The sequence below is a fragment of the Grus americana genome, chromosome 2, assembly GCF_028858705.1.
Source record: "Grus americana isolate bGruAme1 chromosome 2, bGruAme1.mat, whole genome shotgun sequence".
Taxonomy (NCBI): domain Eukaryota; kingdom Metazoa; phylum Chordata; class Aves; order Gruiformes; family Gruidae; genus Grus; species Grus americana.
Window position 1 is genome coordinate 135,669,058 of NC_072853.1, and position 21,029 is coordinate 135,690,086.

General features: G+C 36.0%; 1 protein-coding gene across 12 annotated transcripts in view; it reads right to left on the minus strand.

Moving 5' to 3' along the window:
• The window catches only part of HDAC9 (histone deacetylase 9), a 484,926-nt gene that overhangs the window by 37,691 nt on the left and 426,206 nt on the right, over nt 1-21,029 (minus strand). For all 12 annotated transcript variants that reach the window (XM_054816940.1, XM_054816933.1, XM_054816932.1 and 9 more), the window contains one exon: nt 17,209-17,327. In XM_054816940.1, coding sequence (XP_054672915.1) covers nt 17,209-17,327 — 119 coding nt within the window. The remainder of the gene's footprint in view (nt 1-17,208; nt 17,328-21,029) is intronic.

The following is a 21,029-nucleotide window of genomic DNA, read 5'->3' on the forward strand; positions in this document are numbered from 1 at the left end:
ACATCTATATGGAAACAGTGACAAACCCTTTCCTTGATTAAATATTGTAAAGTCTTTATTAGAAAATTTACCAAAAATGAAAATGTGTTATCCATATCAATAATGTGCATTAAAAATCTCAAAGTAACTGGCTCCAAGATGAATCTTGGCAAACTCTGAAATCCATATGTGGGAGAGGCAACTTTAGCACTTAGTAAATATTCAAAAATCTGCAATTAACCCTGAGAGCTTCTTCATATCTCTCTTAGGCTGACAGACGTTTTTGGTCAGCCATTTCTGGGGAGCTCTGGTACTCGAGTCAGTCTCTGGAGGTGCCGCTGGCCATCTAAGGGATCTGTGCTTTCAATTTAGACACCAAGGTTGGGTGGTTAAAGTTGGGGCCACCCAGAATATCTCAAACTCACTAGGAGTTTATCCATGTTATGTTATGTTATGTTATGTTATGTTATGTTATGTTATGTTATGTTATGTTATGTTACATTATGTTATGTTATGTTATGTCGTGTTGTGTTATATGTCAGGATGGCCAATCTTTTATACATTATTAGAACGGATTGAAGAATTAATTACAAATACATAATTCAGGTAGTGTATCCCCAATTTATGTTCATAACACTGTTTGTAAACATATGTTAGCATTTGCCAAATGTTATGTTCAGCTTAGGGCCGTCGTACAATGCTTACTTTGACTTCCTAACCTTAATTATTCATTTCTTATTAGTGCTCATAAAATGACATCCTATAGTATCTGCTCTCTTAATGTGTAATTGAAAATTCATATACAACAGAATAGTGATTAATTAAGATGAAGTAATAACTAGTAAATAACCAGTTGTCTTGATCACACAAATATCCAGGAATCTTTGCAAAGAAATACCACTCCTCAGAATTAAATAAGAATATAAATTAGAGCCTGTGACTATTTCTCAATAGGAAATGCAAAAAGAACATGAAGAGGGATAAGATGAATGAGTTTTAAAAGTCAAAGAAATGTTTACTAAAAAGAACAGCATTTGCATTCCTATTTGCCTGGGCCACTTGTCCCTTTTGCAACCTGATGAAACAAATGAGTCAATACAAATCAAGATGACTTAGTAGAACAGCAAATGAACATTATAAACGTAAAAGCCAGAGGAAAAGGGATGCCACAAAGGCCCCAGTCTTGCATTTTTTTTTGCAAGAAGATTTAACTGGTGTACTGTGGCCAGACACCTTCAGTGTCAGGCATGCCATTTCCCTTAAGGAGAGAAAACAGCAAGATACTGTCCAAACACAGTAAAGTAAAATGGAATAATAACTTGACCTGTTACAAAGTTCATATTTTGAAAAGAAAATAGTAGAAAACTTGCACAAACAATTTTTCATGAGAATCTGTCCATTCTTCAAACATTTTTATGTGATAAACCAGGAATGTTATTCTTCCCTTCACAGACATAGTGCCTTGTTTTCATTGATTTACCCTGACTGTCAAGGAGCCTTCCAGAAAACAGTGGATAAGCTGAGAATTTATGCAGTCCATATCCACTATCAGACAAATCACTGCAAAGTTTCATTTTCCCCCTTGCCTGTCTGACAAAACTGCAAGACAGCCAAATACAGGTGTTCAGATATATTCAGACAACGCTCTTTTTTCTTTCTCTTTTTTTTTAATATAATATTTTGTCATTTACTCTGGTGAAAACATTATGGTTGGTAAAGTAAGATCAAGGAATAATTCTAATTTTTTTAAAGCCTTTAAAGCAATTTTTTGAGAAATATGGGAGTTTAGACAGCACATTTATTTAGTTTTAATTTTTGTGCTGTCATACATCAGCACTGAAGTCCTGATTTAGAACACATGCAGCTTGCCTTTGAAGTTTTGGCTGTTTTTTAACAATGGCAAAAAAAAGATATAAAGAAATTAAACAGCACCAAAAATCATAAAACAGGGCTTTTGTGCTCTTGATTTATATATTGTTTTTTATGTTTGTTTAAAAAAAAGCTTTATTCTCAATAATCTTTCCTAGGAAGCTTTGCTCTGACATACTAAGCCTTTTCTTCTGCATTGACCTTTCTTTTCTGTCCTATCCCCCCAAGTCTCTGAACAGTGCTTTCTAACATCGTTCCCATTCGGTAGCAAAATGAGTTTATTGGAATTCTTCTGAAAATTGAAAGAGTAGAAAATGCACAGTGATATGCTAAACTGATATTTTTGGATGAGAGCAATAAATATTCCAAGTAAACAGGACCTCCACATGAAATGGCTTTTTTCTGCTAGCGCTTGCTGGACTCCCCTTCTGGGTTGCGCATGTGCAGTGGTATACGTGGTTCTTCTGGTCAAGTTACACAACACTGGCATTTTCCAAGGAAGTGCATGAAAGCTGATAGTTGCCGTTGTTCATTTTTGTCCAATGTGTTGTAATGAATATGAGCCAATGCCATATTCATTTGTTCTGTGGCCAGCTTTTTCCTGTTATTCTCTCTCCCTTTCAGCTCAAGGACTAAATTGTTGAAACAACAACAAAAACATCACAACTGGCTTTATAATTTTCCTCCTCCTTAGGGTCTTCCATTCCCTGGAAAATTTTAGTGCGTACTAGTGTCATCTAAAGGTACCAACACCATGTGCTGCTAAGACCAGTTTTAATTGCAGTCTACCTTCAAAACATATTGAAAGAAATTTTTAGACAGACCAAGTCCTGAAAAGTGTCCAGATGTTTGAAGCAGAACATTAAAAAAACCCATAATTTTTCAGTGTCAGCCCAAATATATATGCGTGTACAGTACCAGTGTGTATGTATAGAATGATATGTGCAGGGCATTTATGATAGCTGAGGGAGTTGGAGAAGCAGGGGCGGACAAGGGAGCTGGACTTTGTCTGAGGCATTGCAGGAAGGTTAACAGCTGCATATCAGGAGTTTACCAGGGACCTCCTCACTCACTGTATCTCTTCCCTTACCTTCACCATCTCATATCCATATGCTTCATCTCCACACCCCTTCTAAAATACTGCTTACTCTTAACAGTGAAATAATGACAGCTGCATCTGAGGAGAAAGTTCTTTTTGTATTCCAGCTCATTCATGGGTTAGTGCAAAATAACAGAACCAATAGAATCTCCTATCACCAACACTGACACCTGGATCTATGTCAAAATAGTTTTCCCAGTGAAGTGTACTGGTAAGCTTATTGCAAAGACACCTCTGACTTCCAAAATACCTTTCTTAAAATCAGTATGAAGAACCTGTGTAAAATTTTGACTGAACATAGAAGGTTCTGCAGTTTATTTAATTTTATGGAATTTAACTATCAATTTTAGCAATCTGGTCTCTCTTAATTAACAGAAAACTTGCTTATGATTTCAATTAATCTCATATTTAATCCATGACCTTTCTACATCTTGAAGCAAATACTGCTGGACGGGAAAAAAAGCCCTTTGATTTTAACATTAATCAGGATTCTTCTCCCCTACCTTTAACCAAGGTAAAACTAGCTGTCTTGCCTCTGCTACTTCTCCAAGCTAGTTACTACTCAGTGGGGAGAGAGGAATCGCCCCCGTAAGATCCGATGCACTCATTTTCAGAAAGGGTGAAGGTCTTTTTAGAATTAAACACCTCTCTATATTGACTGTCATGGACAAATCTGAAGTTATTAAGATGAATAGTGTTCAGAAAGCCAACTCAGAGAGGGGAAGCCCGTCTATGACTCTGAAAGACCATCTACATCAAGGCAAGTAAAATTTGCTTTCATCTATCAAGGTCATGCTTTGGCATAGTGAACACACTATGCTGGGTGAGAAGCTTCTCACCTAATTATGAAATTGGAGATGAATGCATTTAGATTAAGTAGACTATGCCTCTGTTAATACATCAATAAAAATTACTCTTGCTAGAGATTTTGTAGGTTACAGAGCCCTGCTTTCAAATTTTTTTTATTAAAGCAGGTTATAATACTAATATAATCATACAATATTATTGTATTAAATACTTACTAGGAAATTACTCATAAAAATATTTTCTATATAATACTACTAGCTAATATATTTATAATAATCATTCAAATCTCAAGCTAGCAGGGGTATTTTTATACAGAAATCATGGAAATTATGACTGGTTGTTGTACTTGTAACATGGAAGAAGTCATATTAGCATGTTGTATTAATCAGCTTTTCAGCTTTAAAGCCTATTTATCTATGAAGACCTTGTAGAATATTTCCAGATTCATAAACTTTGAAAATAATGATATGCAGACAGAGGATTTCTATGCCAAATTTGATCATTACTCCCAGTAATAATTTCTCGGACTACACTTTTTCTGACTCAAAATATTTGTTATCCTATCAACCTACTTTGCACCTTGCTTTCTTTGGCTAAGACATACATCATCAGCTCTTTTAAGCTCCACTCAGTACTTAGCTCAATCTCCCCTCACGCATTTTTATTCCACGCTCCTTTTCCCTTGAATATACTGGCACTTCTCTGCTAATAGCATGATAACAACTTGGTAAGTGGAATGCATTTTGCAAAGTGGCTTTTAGATATCCCAGGAAAAAAAGGAATTTGGCCATTTGTCCAGGTGTTTTAGAAGCCACCCATTCAAAAGAAGAGCTCCAGCTCAGATGTCTGACGTCCAGGCTTGCCATCCTCACACCTGAGATTTCCCAGGCTAAAGCACAGGAAAATGAATTAATTTGCTGCTCTCAAGCCCTTTCTTTCAGATTGGCACTTGACATATCTCTAAACAGCGCGACCATAAATATCTATATTGCTTCAAAAAGGAGACCTTTGAAAGAGGGGAATGATCGCTTACTTTAGAGAGATAAATTGAAGCAAATGAAAATCTCTTTTTTCTCTTCTCTTCTCTTCTCTTCTCTTCTCTTCTCTTCTCTTCTCTTCACTTCACTTCACTTCACTTCACTTCACTTCACTTCACTTTTCTTCCTTTCTGTTCTTTTCTCTTCCCAACTTTACTACGTCTGTGATAAAGTACTAAATTTGATCAGGCAGATTCAATTTCCCATTCTTTTTTGAAAGCACTACGTAAAACCTGTCTTCATTAAGTGCCACTGGGAGTCCAGCACCACATAACTAACCAGAGAATTCAGTAGCTCCATGTCCATGTGATGCCTCAAGTTCAAAGGGGACAAAGACATCCTGTTTGGTGTTTTGTTTCACTCAAGCTATTAAAACTGCACAGACCCTCTTAAGTGTTTTTTAAAGTAATCTTCTTTATTCCCTATCAGTAACTTAAACCATTATAAAAACCAGTGCTAGTTTAGATAATTTTCAAATTTATAATGTGATTTGGAAAAAAACTACAGTGATTCTCAATGAAGTGGAAGGACCGACACTCCTGGCAGATGCAAACATTTCAGATCTGCTACTTTTTTTCCATATCCCTTAAAGATCTTGGCTTAGCAATTCTGTTCAACTTTTGTGACCTCAATGTTTTTCCTCAAAAGGCATGCTGGGAAATTCCCAGAGGTGTGCACTGTGTGTGGGAATGTATACACCCAAAAAGGGTCAAAAGAAAAAAATTACGTGGTTCAGAACATATGCACTGTCTTCATCTATATTCTACAAAGCTACAGTTGATGCAGTTGACACCACTAGAAAAATAAAGTTTTGTTCATAAGGTCACATAAACATCACAATTTTTTTGATAACTCCTTTGATGTAGCATATTTGTTAATTAAATTACAAGTTTTGAAATAACGTCTTATCACTTGATCAATAGATATTCCTTACTTTTTTTCCCAGGGCTTAACGAAGGTTTAAGAAGGTTGCTTAGTTGAACGTTTGGGTGAAAGAAAACTTACTTTTAACCTGTTTATGCTGGCTTCTGAAGTTTCAACAATACTAGGTTCCACTTTACAACTTTTACTTGTGGGCTTTGAAGCATTGGACATAAATATGCAAGTATTTTAAAGCTGATTACACAAAATTTCTTTAAATTACTGATAAATTTGTTAGTACACAGAGCAGTCATATTCAAACATGATTTTACTGCAAAGCTGTTCCTCCAATGTAGGAACTGTAAAAGATGCTTCCTGTACTTGGAAGGAACTATACCTTTCAACTGAAAATAAAGGATTTCTTTGCAATAGTCATATCTGAGACTACAGGTACTGTTTTTTAAAATAGAAATAAAATAGATATAAATAATAACAATTGAATTTGTTACTAGTCAATACCTTTTTTCTACAAAAAATAAAAGATATTCTTGTTCATTTTTTCATTATTTTTGTAGAAATGACACATTTTTAACAGAAACAAATAATGTATTTTGTCTTTAAAAAAGAAAAAATAATATAGAATTTTCAAAATAAAATATATTTGTGAAAATTTATCAATTTTTATTTGACATTTATATATATCTCAATTTTAAACTTGATAAATTCTTTTGACAGCATAAAAATACTATGCAAAAATAATGTAAGTTATTCTTTGCAAACCTTGAACGTTGCTTAATAATAAGAAAAACTTGCAGAACAACATACACAATATGCCTAATCTGCAATCATAAATGAAAGCATAAATTATGTGGTAATATATGTCAGTGATCATCTTTCCATACAACACAATCACTGAATTCATATCCAACATTAAGTAATCACATTAGGAAAATAATTTTGAAGCTACCAAATTTAAAACCCAAACATTTTATTGAAGGATACATTCCACTATTAAATGAAACAGCTTTATTTTGTTTTGCTTTTAGAGATTGCTAATCCATTTTAAATAAATAAAAAAGAGATTTAGAAACCAGCCCTCAACCAAACTGCACCTAAATGGATGCGATGCCAGATACCAAAAGGTTCTCACCATATAGCTAGAGAACCAGTCTTTTTCACAGAGAGGAATCTAAGGAAAAGGCAAAAGACTATGGATCAAAGGAAACAAATATCTAATTCATGCTAACATTTACTATCATAAACAGAAACCAGGAAGTAACTGAATTTTGATTAACTAGCAATATTTTGTTGTTCTGGATACATACTTATTTTTAGTTTCTTCTTCCAAAGAAGACGATATTCCAAGATATGTTCCTTGATCTATTTTAGTGTATATGAGTCATAATCAATGATGGGGAGAAAAGAAGAAATCTGAAGTAAATAAATGACTACTAAATGCATTTCAAATGGATTTATTTTACAGCAGAACTATTCCTTTTTCTTTCCAAGTTAATTCTATAAAACTTCAGGAAATATTTAACAGCTTTCTCATGTGAACATGCATTTGAACAGTTTTTAACATGTGCTTTTGTACCATATTAATACTTACAATGCAAGGTCTGTCCCTGTAAATTTATTTTAGTAAATCTTAATCAGGTTGGTGGAGTGGTCTCAATCAACAGGACTGCTCAACGTGAGTAAAAGCTTGTGGGATTAGGACCTACATTCTTGCATTTTCAGCAGTTTTGTGGCAATTAGTTGGTATAAGCAAGAACAATTTCCTTAAAAACAAAAAAATCAGTGCTACCACCACTCCCCAAAACAACAAAAAAGGTAATTAAAACACTGGGAAAAAAAAAGTAAGGATTTTTTTAAAAAATGTGCCAGTGTTGGCAACTTGCACCATTTTATTGCAGATTTCATGGTATTAAGTGTTTGCATTAAAGTTATTATAATCAGGAGATTGCACTGGAATCTCACTGTTCAGTTGATAAAGAAATGGCTGCAGGGAAAAGCTGAAAATATGAAGGATATATGTCCTGGGAGCTCCACAACGAAAAGGAATCTGGGTAGTATTTCAATAACTCTTACAATATTTTTGACATCTGAATCAGTGATTTTTGACTTCTACAATTGGTAGCACTGATATTCTATTTGAACAATTAATTAACATGCAAGCATCCTGTGTGGTGCTGCATAATGTGTCTTTTTGAAACTACCACGATGAATCAATGTTTTGAATTTAATTACATAGGTAAGCACTCATTTCCCTTTACCCACAAATAATTAACATATAAGTCCTGTTTTAATAATTCTTTGTCTTTGAGCAAATAGTACCTTGAACTTAATTTTTTAAATTTTATTTTATATGTTTTCTTGGGTAAAAAAAAAAAACAAAACAACACAACAGCAACGAAGACAATTGCCTGGGATCAAAGCTAAAAATACCAAGAAAATTTCTTCAGATCAGTGAAGAATTGCTGGTGCTGATACCAGTCAGACCTGAAGTGTACTTGATACTGGGATAGTGTGAAAAAGATGAGTTTGCAGACCAAAAAAACAGATGGCCCCTTATCACCCCATGGGGCTAAACACACAAGAGCAAACTTCAGAGACGCCTTACCTTTACCCTGTCTGTCCCTATCAGGAGAGACTGTTATATTAAGGGTTATTGCCTCTCTAGCCCTCCCTGTGATCAGCTTTTGAAGTCCATGGCCAAGAGGCCAGTGTGAGAATATCACCCCAGATAAGAGGTGTTTGCTCTGCAAAATATTCAGGACAGGAATCCATGGACCCCATGATAGTTCAGCAGGGAACCACAAACTCCAGCTAATATCTTCTAATCCCCTGTTGGTTTGAGAACTACCCACCATAAAAAGCATAACTGGCTGTTTATTTGCGCAGGCAAGAGATAACATCTTAAAGTTACAGTCTGCCTTAAGTAGTAGGGATGTGAAGCCCAAAGAAATGAACCATCCGAGCTCATAATTAAAATTGTGTGTGCTCCCTTCTTCTCTGCCTAATGAGATGTAAATATTTTGGCTGGTGTCTCTTTTGAAAGATATTAATCAAATATATTGGTTAGAAATCACAAAGGATAGTCCGGTCTGCAAATTACATGTCTTCTTTTATAGCATTCTGAAGCTGTGAACAATATGTTAAAAATTTTCCCATGGCGCAACCAAGTAAATACTTGTGGCACATTTCTATTTATTACAGAGAATAGTTAAATTCTAAGACATAAATCATGCTCTTCTACTAAAGGCTTTACAAATTCCCAAAGACAAGCCTAATTCCCAATGCAATGATGCTATAAAAGATCAGACACTTTGTTATGGAGAAATCCACATTTGGAGATGTCTTTCAACAATTTTCTCTCAGGACCCAATCCTGTGAAAGGCACATGCAAGTTGCTGAACACTGTGTCAAACTCCATTAGTTTCAAAATGGCCCTAAAACCTTATATTTAATTTGCTGTATTTAAATTGTAATCTGACAAGTTTAATATTGTCCAAGCAAAAAAAAATCCTTTTCCTTTTCTTTCTTCTTCTAAATGACAGTCTTTTGGTTTCAATAAGGAAAAAGATTTCATAAGTTTTTCAAAACTGAGAGAAGAAGCCATCAATTTTACCTTTTTGCACCCCTCACATCAGTTATTGTCATTAGCCAATGTCACTACTGTAGCATGAAAGAAAAAATAACAAGAGGTAGGTGAAGAGATAAGGGAAGATTACCAAAAAGGGAAAATAATTCTTAATGATTGTGTAGATCTTTTTTTTTCTTCCATTGTAATCTATCCTCTGCCCTGTCCCCAGCAACTACCCTAAATCAAGGAACTGGCACCTGATGCATTCTGCAGATGGATTGGCAGTGTATATCTGGAACATAGTATACAGGTGGTTTTTCACTTGCACAAGTTAGTTAACTAGCCAGCAGACACTTGTTCTGTTTGTGGGGCAGGAGCAGGAGTGGAAAATGGAAGTCTCTCCTGGCTTATTTGCAGAAAGAAAGGCTAAGTGAATGAGGAGGTCAAATCAGTGCTTATTTATTAATATTTCTAGGTGCTCTCACTTCCTGCTTAGGCAGGCCCTTTCTGGAAGGCACACCAGTTAATCAGGCAGTCATTGAAAACACTGGGCAATAACAAAATCAGCGTTAAGATTTCTGAATCCTACAGATGTGTTTTAAATTCATACTCAGTTAGACACAACTGCCCCAAAGTCTGAAGACAAGGATTTCTCTGGCCTCAGCAAATGAGATGAATTATTCACTGATCTAATTCTGTTTCTCTTGGTTCAAATCCATAGTCCAAACCATTGACACATGTTTAGGCAGCATGTGAAGGCAGATTCCTCAACCCAACATTAGAATTGCCCATTCATATTTTTCTATATCTCTCCAAGCATTAATCCCTTCTTTAAATGAAAATCTAAAAAAAAAAAAAAAAAAAAAGGTGAGGACTTACTCTCTTGAATCTTCACTTTTGCCTTTTATTATGCTATGTCTTAGAGAAAATGCTAATTTTATACAGTGAATTCCAATCTCTGCTCAATTTCCACAGGAGCCAATAGATTACTCTTCCTCACACAACAGGATTTCTGAAATTTTCTACATTTCATATTAATAAATGTAAATGTAGTGTAACTGTCAATAATGTACTGGATCCTGGAGTCACTGGCAAATAATTCACTGATATTTGCAATGCAAGAGCAAATTTAAGGAATACAAATGCAGGAGTAAATGCAGTATAATCTGACTTGGGAGTCTGGGCAATCCCATGGCCATGCCCAAGCCATAGGTGATGCTACAGCAACCACTGCTGTGGGCTAGGAGGAAAAAGAAATTAAAATGCTTTCCTTCTCCCAGTAAACGCTATGAAAATACTCATACCTAAGGGTAGGTCACCAACGAACTTATTACCTATATGGATGCCTTTTGTATTGTACCAAGCAACCATTGAATTAGTATTCAAGAAATCACCCTAGAGAAAACCCACACTTTGCTTTCCAAAGTAAACAACTGGAAACAAAGTCATTATGCTATGTTTTCTTGCTGCCAGTCACTGGATACCCTATAGTTTTCAAGAGATAAAAGGAGCAAAAGGAAAATTTCTGATATGAGTCAGGAGACACCCCCCCATGAAAAACTATATGAATGATCATTGCTCCACCCCACCTCCAGTGGGTTTAGATCTGAGTCAAGAGCTCAAGATCTATCCTGCTGGATAACCATCTTATCACCTTCAGTACCACAAAGATAACCAAGATATGTTAACAAAACTCAAATCTCAGAAGAATTCAGACAAGAAGGCAGCTGTGGCAACTGAGTTAATTTAACAGCTTTCTGCTACCAAAAGGTATCCTACTCCATCTCACCCTTTCTCTACTGCCTCTGGCCCCCTTCCATTAGCTGTGGCACACATTGGTCCCTCCGCAATCTGACTCAGCTCCATAGCCCAACAGAAATCTCTCCAATTTTGGGTTGATTAAGTTTTCTGATGGGTTGAGGAGTTAATGCTGCACGTATTTACCGAGAGATCTGACAAGAACCAGAGCCAGTGCAAGATAAGTAATGGACAATTCAGAAGGGGAAGGGGCATGCAATCCCCTTTTCTATGGCAATGAGTTGTTGGAGCAGCTCACACCTTCTACTGGAACTGCACTCTGAAGCAGTTAGTGCCAGACTTTCCAACATTACAGCTTCTTGTGCTGATAGTTGCGTAAAAAAGACTTTCTTCTTGCTTGTGTAGAGAAGAAATTAGACGTGGCATCATAAAAGCCTGCAATGCGATTTTTAGAGACTTGAATTCTGTTTAAACAGCTGCCTAGTGAAAACTACTATTCTGTTTAGTCATCTGTCAATTTGCATGGACTCTTTTTGCCTGCCTTCCTTTAACATTTACTTATTACATTAGCCGCAGTAGTCCCAGCCAGAACTCTCTTTCAGAGTCAAGTGTCAGGGAAGTCTTTCAGACAATCACAAGAAAGAGTAGTCCCTTCCCAAAGACATTACAATCACTCTACCCTAAATAACTTACAGTCAGTCCAAGGTACTGTCCAGTAGACAGTTATTTGGGGACTGACCCCTTTAAAAATTAAGTGCTTCCAGGAAAAAAAAAAAAAAACCAAAAACCAAAAAACTAAAACCAAAACCCCAAACCAGCAAACACATATATCATTTACAGTACTTGAAATGCTCAGAAGAGTCATGTAGAATATTTTAGAAATAGTGAGGCTGGCACGTAGGAAACCTTTTCTCTGAAACATATCTGAAGTACCAGGCTTAGACGCAGATCAGTTCTACATCCGAATTCAGTGACATGCAGTTCTAGAATTTTCCTTTGGTCTGTTTCTAACATATATACCATACACGACGTAGTGGGAAACTGAAAAGAATTCCAAGATACAGTAGGACAATTGTGAAGACTCAAGAAAACATTGGTCATTGAAAAGAAATGTCATTAAGTGATTTTTGCATGAAGCCTCTAATGTCTGAAACTGTTCATAGCTTTAGCACTTTTTTCATTGGTCCCACTTGAACAGGGTGTATCACAGTAGAATGCAGCTTTTGATAAGTTCAGGGAGTTATTACAATTTTCTCAAATAAAAACTTTACAAGTTGTAAATCAGCTTAGTCTGGGTCAGTTATATTCTAGACGCTGGATCAACCTTGCATCACAAATTTGACATAACAGTAGACAGGTGTCCAAACTGAAAAAATATAATTTACTCTTTAAATGCCTGCAATGGTATCTTTTCCTACTGCTAATTGCTTATCTTATTTTGCACTCTGGTGTCAATTAGCATCTTTGGAATAAGAGAGTAAAACAACAGGAAAACTCCAGTAAATCATCATAGCCCTTAACAAACACAGTGCTTCAGGAAGATAAGTACCCTGAAAAAAAATCTTCATTCTTGCTTGACACTTCTCTATGTACTTCATTCTTTTTATGGAATGGTCACCATTTAATGAGCAATTACGTACAATATTTACTTGAAAAGTAAAGTGATCTCAGTGACTTTAATGCAAGCATTATTCTAAGGGCTGCTCTATAAAATCAAGAGAAAGTACTTCACCTCAGGATAACGTTACAGGGAGAACTTCAGTCAGCAAAGCTAAAAATAAAAACAGGGCTCTTACAACAACTAACAACTTGCAAATTTATGATCAGATCTGGCAGCTCTTTTTCAGACCTATTCACTGTACGGAATTCAAATGGTGTGATAATACAATAGATTTTAGCAGAGGTTGTAAAAATTAACTGTAAAATAAAGCACAGAATATATCAGCTCTGTCTTCAGTAGTGCCACATAAGCATCATCAGGATAAGATGGAAGAGTAGATTCATTCTCTTTAGGCATCTCCTTACTATTCTAAATATAAAACTCCTTTATCCCCTTTATTCCCTCATTATTTTTGTCATACTTTATTGTCAATGCAATTTTTACTACTCCAGTACAAAAACTGGATTTGATACACTATGTTTTTATAATATGTAATATATTGCGCTGATATTTTATGTTACTTTATTGAAAAAAAATACATTTCTAGTAATAAAAAGGAAATATTAGGCTAGTAAAGAACTGAGACATGTTTTTCTCTTATCTGATTATAGTTTACAGTAAAATTAAAGCACATTTATAGTCCCTGATCTAAACAAAGGGATCCCTATGACATCAATAGTTACTCTGCATAACAGTGCTGTGCATGAGAGAGCTCCTGTTGCTGCATCCACCTTCACCACATAGCTTGGGGAATCAAGCAACATAGACAGAGCTATGCCAATACCAAAGATAGGCTTGACAATACAAAAGATATTCTGCTATTTTGGCTAATGAAGTTAAGCTTGAGTCCTAAGAGAGGTGCCATAGAAAGTGAAATCTAATAGGTTGCTTGAATATTCCTGACAATCTGAACAAGACCCTAGCAGAAGTTAGAGAAGCTCCTGAGCAGGAGTTGGGAACTACAACTGATGCAAGACCTTGAGCCAAGAGGACTACCAGAAAGGTTGAACATACTGTGTGCCTCGCTTTTTCCTTTCCTTGCCTTGCCTCGCCTTACAATCAGTGCAGTTATCATAGTATGACAAGGTCAAGGCAGAGTTTGTGAGTGGAGATAATATCTTTAGCAGAAAAAAAAGGTATGTTTGGAAAAAGAAACTCCTTTTCAGACACAACCTCTATTTTGGGGAAGATCTTCTTCAGGACAAAGTGGTTGTGCATTCAAAAGTATACCTACTGTTTCTAATTATGTTAGGTGGTCTTATAAAGAGTGTTGTCGATAAAGCTTGCCTTTTCTTAATAAGATATTAGGAATATACCTGGTACCAAAGACTTAAGAGCTTCCCGACAGCAGAAAGTTCTGCCATATGCCACCAGTCATATCAATTCTTTGAAGTCCATTTTTTTTCTTAACAGAATATAAAATCCATCAAAGTTTATGCACATGGGTTGAGCATACGTTTCAAGATGTATATGTGTACCTAGGTATATACAAGCACCTTTTGAAATGGTAGCACTTTATTGAGAAAGAAGATTGGAACAAATGATAAAAAGAGCTAACACAAAGAAAAATGTGCCTGTGAAATCCTCAAAGTTTGGGTTGAAACAAATGTTTTAATTAATGATCATTCTCAATTCTACATTGCACTGAACAAAATCCTTTTTAAACACTATCTCTTTTTTTCAATGGAGAAAGATTAGTGATTTTGTTACTTAGTGGGACTGGAGATAAATTAGGCAAGTGAGATACCTCCTAGCTCTGCTGTCATCACTGGCCTTCCTTCTAGAAGAGTTGAGGGTCACCACACTATGAGAAATCTTGACATGCACATTAAACCCACTCATTTAAAATCAGCTTCAAAAATATGTACAACTATTTTTGTTGCTGATGTGTTTGTTTACTAGTCAGAAATGGCAGCTCCTCAGTAAATCAGATTGTATGTTGATATAGCAAAAAATTAAAATTCTGGGTTAAAGTAGGTTATAATTTACAGGTCTCAAACTGTGTAGATTTAGTAGACCATTTTTTCTGTATGTAATTGTCTGTTATATGGTTACTCTAAGGCTGTAATTAGTCCAATCTGTTATCTTCATCCAATGGTTTTTACTTTATGACTTGTGAATGCTGATTGGTTAATATATTTTAATTTTTTTCTCTTTGGCTAAACTCTGTAGGAAAGACATAAATAATTCCTTACCAAGAACCTAGTGTCTCCCTAACTCTTTAACAGCAAGGTTAGTAGCTAAGGACCCGTCTTCTCTCCTTCAATATCAATCTCTTCTAAATTTATATGTGTAAAGTTTGTACTGGGTGATAGAAATCAGAAAAATCAAGGTATTAAGTGTACACAACGTACTAAAGATTTATAAAGAAAGAATACTTACCCTTTACTTTGCATTTACTTGTTTGGGGCATAATTTCTAATTATTACAAGCCAGTTATATTAAAATTTGCATGAATATCAACTTTTAGTCTTTAATATGAATATGTCTCTTTGGTCTTTATTTCTTTTTTAATAGACTGTTTATTTATCTACGTACCACATATAGTATTCTGTGTTCTAAAATGGTATGGTGGAATGTGGAGAATTTTGTTTTGGGGAAATAATAAATTCCTTTGGCTCTGTACAATAGGCTTTATTCATCCCTCAGGTGCATGATCATTATCTGGGCTTTTCCCTTAATTTAAACAAGAGCCACCCAGTGTAAATCACTTTTTTTTTTTTGTTTATAGACACATACGCAACTTGTAGATGTTCAGCATCTTATATTAAAAAATGTACTAAGATTTCAGTTTCTAAAAAAAAGTTATGAAGTTAATTAATTAATTAATGAAAATTAGCACTGATTCCAATATCAAACAGTTTTTTCTTTGCTGTCAGGGTGAATTCAGTCTAACATGAGAGGAAAATATGAATCTTATTGCAATTTCTAATTAAATTGTTGAAGCTGCTATGCCAGAACATCATGTATGCCAAAGTATCATGCATACTTAAGGGACATGTAGCGTACCTTCTCAGCTCCTACATACAGATAATTATGCAATGCTTCTCAACAAAATATCTATTTTGTACCGGTTGGAAACTCATCTCCCGACCACATAAGCTCATGGAATGATGTCTCTGACCAGGAAACATACTTACGGAAAAAAATAGTGAGTAAACATCTTACAAAGGGCTTTTTCATACACAATGTTTTACTAAAAATCATAATATACAGATAAGTGATACTCAAACATGCATGCAGGCTGCTATATTTCTTTCCTCTCTAGTGCAACCACTGCGTTAACCTGAAAAGCTATGCTAAAACTCAATATGCCTTACTTGCAGCCACAGGGATGTTCCCTTTCCAACCCAATTGTGCCTTGACACCTGTGTGTCTTTGAGTAAACCCTTGCAGTGCTTTCTGCTTTGTCACTTTCCATAGCATGCCACTATGAACAGCCAGTCTAGCTCTCCATCTATCCTTTCGTCCTTTGGTATTCAGGAGACCTTGTGCCGCATGCAGTTAGTGAAAATAATAGAAAATATGTGTCTCTCCCCTGCTCCTCCTGAGGTAAACACCAACTTCATTCTACTGACCTGTTACAAAAGGCAGACGTCAGAATGACAAAATCGTCTGAGTTGGAGTTCATTTGTGCAGTGTGTTAAATGCCATTAGGTATCATTGACTTCTCCAGACTTTTCCCAAGGCATTTGTCATTCGCAGCAGAGATCCCTACTTAATACCTATTTAAGAGTTATTATGGTATTTCTTGACATATACTGAAGAAAATTATTCACAGAATTGCATTAAGAAACCATTTTGTCTTGTCTCATGGAAAGCAATTTATATATAGCAATATTACTGTGCACATTACTGTACAGAGCGTTACTACATCACCCAGCCTTGCTTAGCATCCCAGGTTCAGAATCAGTTTGGCCACAGTATCCTGTAAGAGCTAGTGACTTTGGAGTACTACATATGAGACACCTCAGACAGACCCGTCTTTCAGAAAGTATTAAATCTCTGCCACGAGCATACATTTTGGAGGACTGAAATGGACATCCAAACATTGAGAGCCAACAGAGTAGTCTTTTAGAAAACTTTGGCCTTCATGAACACTGATGTAATTCAGAATTAATGCCATCAAGCTGAAAAGATTACAATAACAAAAGAGCAATATGAGATTGGAATTAGGCCTCCAAAGTCTAAAATCTCCAATATGTATTTAAGAGAAATAACTTACTCCAGCATTTGGAAAATGGGGCCTATTGAAAGGCATGAAACCTCTAAAATGTTATTTGAATGCCAGAAAAGTAATACTTCAAAAAGCCAAGATAAAAACGCCAAGAGGAACAGAAAGGAGTGAGCCAGAAATGCTAACATGTTCATTTCCACCCTGTCCGCGAGCTGGGCAAGACCCGCAGCTTCGCAGGGATCTCTGAGTATTAACTGATGGACGGTCCCTGTCCTCATTGACATGGGGTTGTCATCTCCAGATGTAAGCTGGACTTAAGGTTCCTAACTAGAAAAAATACTAGCTCAGAAACATGCACCTTACAATGATACCTACATTTAGCTGTGACTTTGTACCCGCCCAACGGAGGGTCATGGCCTTCCACGGCATCGAATCCTGCTGACACCAGGACAATCTCTGGATCAAACTCATTGGCAGCTGGCATAATCACAGTCCTGTAGAGTGAAAAAAACCCAACCTGTTAAAAATTAGAAGAACTTCTATCTTCATGATATAAATTGCCACAATCTCAAAAAACCACAACACAAGATATTTTCTTTTAATTAAGCCAATTGTCATGGTAGCTGTCCAAAACAAAAGTCCAAGGCTTCAATTAATTTCTTTCTATAGTCACTCCTTTTTCTTTTCTACGATTGAGGAAAAAAAAATGCAGGTACATGTGAAAACCTCTAATATTACACACACATCTGTGCCTGTTTTATCCTGCTGCCTATAAAAAGCTGCCTCTTCCAGGGAAGTGACTAATGGTTTACAGAGAGCACTCAAAGCCTGAGTGGAAACCCGGACTGCTCCAGTTAGTGCGAACTTGGTGTAAATTTGAACTATAAATTTCTTTTGGGAAAATGTTTGCTTTCCAAACTTCTTTTTTTCTTCTTAACATTTTTAAATGTTTGTCGAGGTGGGGGGTGACTCTAGCAAAGGAAAAACATGAAATTCCCTTAATCAAATCCAGACTATGTTGTCAAGCCTTTCCAAGGTCAAGCATAACAGGAATGTGACAACCACAAACTAGTGACAGCAACCCCTGCTGGTGTCAGGAAGATAATTCAGCCCTTCACAGTCACAAAAATTCCTCTTTTTTAACCCCTTCCTTGACAAACTTCCATGGGGTTATTTTGTCGCTTTGTTTTCGCTCTTCTCCAAACTCAAAGCATTAAAGATGCGTTGAAGGAGAAGATAAGACCCTACATTCTGCATTTGCAGATGCCTTCTTTCATGCTGACTTTCCGAAGGGAAGGTGTCAGGATGGCTTTTACACCAGAGTGACAAACGCTGAGCCTATAATGACTGCACTAATTCAGGGGGACATCGCTAACATTAAAAGGTAAATACACAAATGAATGATATATTAACTCAAGGAAATCCCAATCTGTCTACACTGATCAAAGTCTGAGGATGATTTTTGTGCCTGTGTAATACTACTTGTCTTAGTTCAATATTTATTTATTTATTATTTAATCAACTTAGGCCAAAGAGATCATGTTTTTGTTGAAAGATTAAGGTTTTCTGTGGGGAAAAAAAAGCATATTAATAATATTTTAACAACTCTTTAGGTTTTTCTTTAGTTTTTGATCTGTGTTTTATAAACTTTATTTTGTTCTGGTTTCCTCAAAGGTAATTTTAATATTAAGAAAGTGTTTGTTTTACTTGTTATTCAGAGAAAAAGACAATTCAGACCAAGTAAAAAGTCTTTGCCAGGACATACAGCATTTCAATGAATATCATTTTACATTAGAAAAAAAGGACAGAGGGAACTTCATTTTTCTGGTGATTTCACTGGAATTGCACCAAGAATGTTTGCAGGCAAAGTGATATAATTTGTGAAATATTCCTTTTTTTACGTGTCATTAGTAGGCCTCTGCTGAAGTATGGATTCCAGTACTGAGCATTGCACTTCAAGAAGGACCTAGACCAACTTGACAGAACAGCAGGAAAGAATTCTAAAAAATATGACCTAAGTGGATAAAATGATAGAATTATAATTATTTGATTCACATAACATGAGAGTAAATATGATAAAAGTCCATGAATATGTAAGCGGTTGTTGCAAGAGGAAAGAAATAACTTGTTCTGCATTTCCAGTGTGGATAGGACATGAAGCAGTTGCAGCAGAAAAGCTGTAGTTCAGACTCTGGAAAAAGCATTTTAATAGTAAAGATAGACAATAATTTAAATAAAATGTTTAAGAAAAAAGAGTCTCCATCTCTTTGAGTTTTTTATAATAGGTAAAACAAATAACCATCAAGCTCGCTACAGGTTCAAGCTGACATGGCCTTGAGGCAGGAGGTCAGATTACTTCTTTTCTAGGTCTTTTTCCTATAGTTCTGTGATGTACAACTATATAACACACAAAGTACACATATGACTAATTAGACAGTACAGTGACTGAACATTTTTGCAGGTTAATCTCCCCAAAGCTAGGGAACAATATCAGCAATAAAGATCTCCTATACAACCACATCTTATCTTTCTTATGTACGTACCTTCTGATACTCTACTTATACGTTCATTGTCTGGAGCAACACGTTACTTCCCAAACTTCCCCATGTCTGCAACACATGTGGCACAGATCCTGATTAGTGATGAGGACTGTGACTGATATGCAATCTTGATCCATCCCCATAACACCATATATCTTCTACACTGAAAGAAGGAGGGATCCTGTGAAGAACCCTCCCTATGTGCAGCCACTTGAGCTTTTGCCCTCCTCCTCTCCATTCACACTTCCTCAAATTCAAGTCAGGCTCTGTTTTGTATTTCTACATGTCAAAGAAAGTGGTAGCACCACTGACTACAGCATAGACAATGCTCTGAAGTCAGAGGATGGAGTGTGTTCAGTGCAGACAGAAGCTGTGGAAACTCAAGTTGTGGGGCACTAACAGACCTAGCCAGGCTACCACAGAATGAGATCTTTGAGAGTCTTATAATCTGGAACATTGGGAAAATCTACCACACTTCCACCACATTTCAAGACCTTGTTCAAAAGCATAAAGATGTCAGCACGTTTTTTCATAGCTTGGGCAAAACAATGCATTTGACCCTTAATCTTATTCTTAGAAGCAGCAAAAATTGTTTAGCCACAGTTTCTTCAAAATTTTTGTCAAATAAATAAGTCTGCCATGAAAACTACCAGCCACACTGGGTCACATTAGCAAAATTATTAAATATTGAAAGCAAGGTCTTTCAACACAAAGCACTAGGTATAGCTATTAACACCATCTTTAACAGTACTGAACAGGAAATAGTAACATATTCATAAATCTATACAGAAATGATATATAGGACTCTCAGCTAAAGGAAGGAGAAGGCTATAAGGATAATGACCGGAGCTGTCATTTAGAATTCACTGTTCTGTTACTGCTTTTGGTATTACCTGAATTCATGTGACTAAAATAAGACCTAAGAGGGTTTTCCTGAAAGAAAGATTCTTTTTAGAAAAGGTACAGAGTGTCTGTTAAATTTCACCAGAATAATAGCACACTACTTTTGCTATAATACTGTCTCACAAATTATGTTTGCTACTCCTGCTCTGCATACCACATACCAGAAGAGCTAAGCTATGTGCCCACAAGACCTGTGTCATTGTTCATTTCTTTTTCATCCTCCATAATATTGAGGGACTTGGAATGTCAGAGCTCATCCATTTTACACTGTTCTTGATTTAATAGCGGACAGAAACTCTAAGAACTTTCTTTAAAAAAGACATTGTGGAAGATGTAATCTGTTTACTAGGATAGCAAGCTTGACTCTTCTCTAAAACATCTCAGGGTGTCTGTGGTCCTTGTTATAGCAGCCAAGACTACTATTTGGTCTGTCACAAAGATGACAGCTGTAAATCTGTCAATTGCAGAGGGGACCATATAGACATCTAGTTCCTAAATCTCTAATCCAGTCTTCCTCTGCATTAACCAACAGGCATTTAAGGTTGCTCCTCTTTTGAATAACTACTATGAGGTCTCTACTCAGAGAAGAGCAGCTTAATGTCTGGAAAACCTTTGTGTTGCCTTGGCAGGAACTCCTTTGTGGCACAAAACACACAGGTAAATTCTTTCACAAAAGCAACAGATACTTTCCTATCCTACGAAGTGCTATAAGGAATCATATACATCCATTTTTAAATATGGACTAAATTTCAT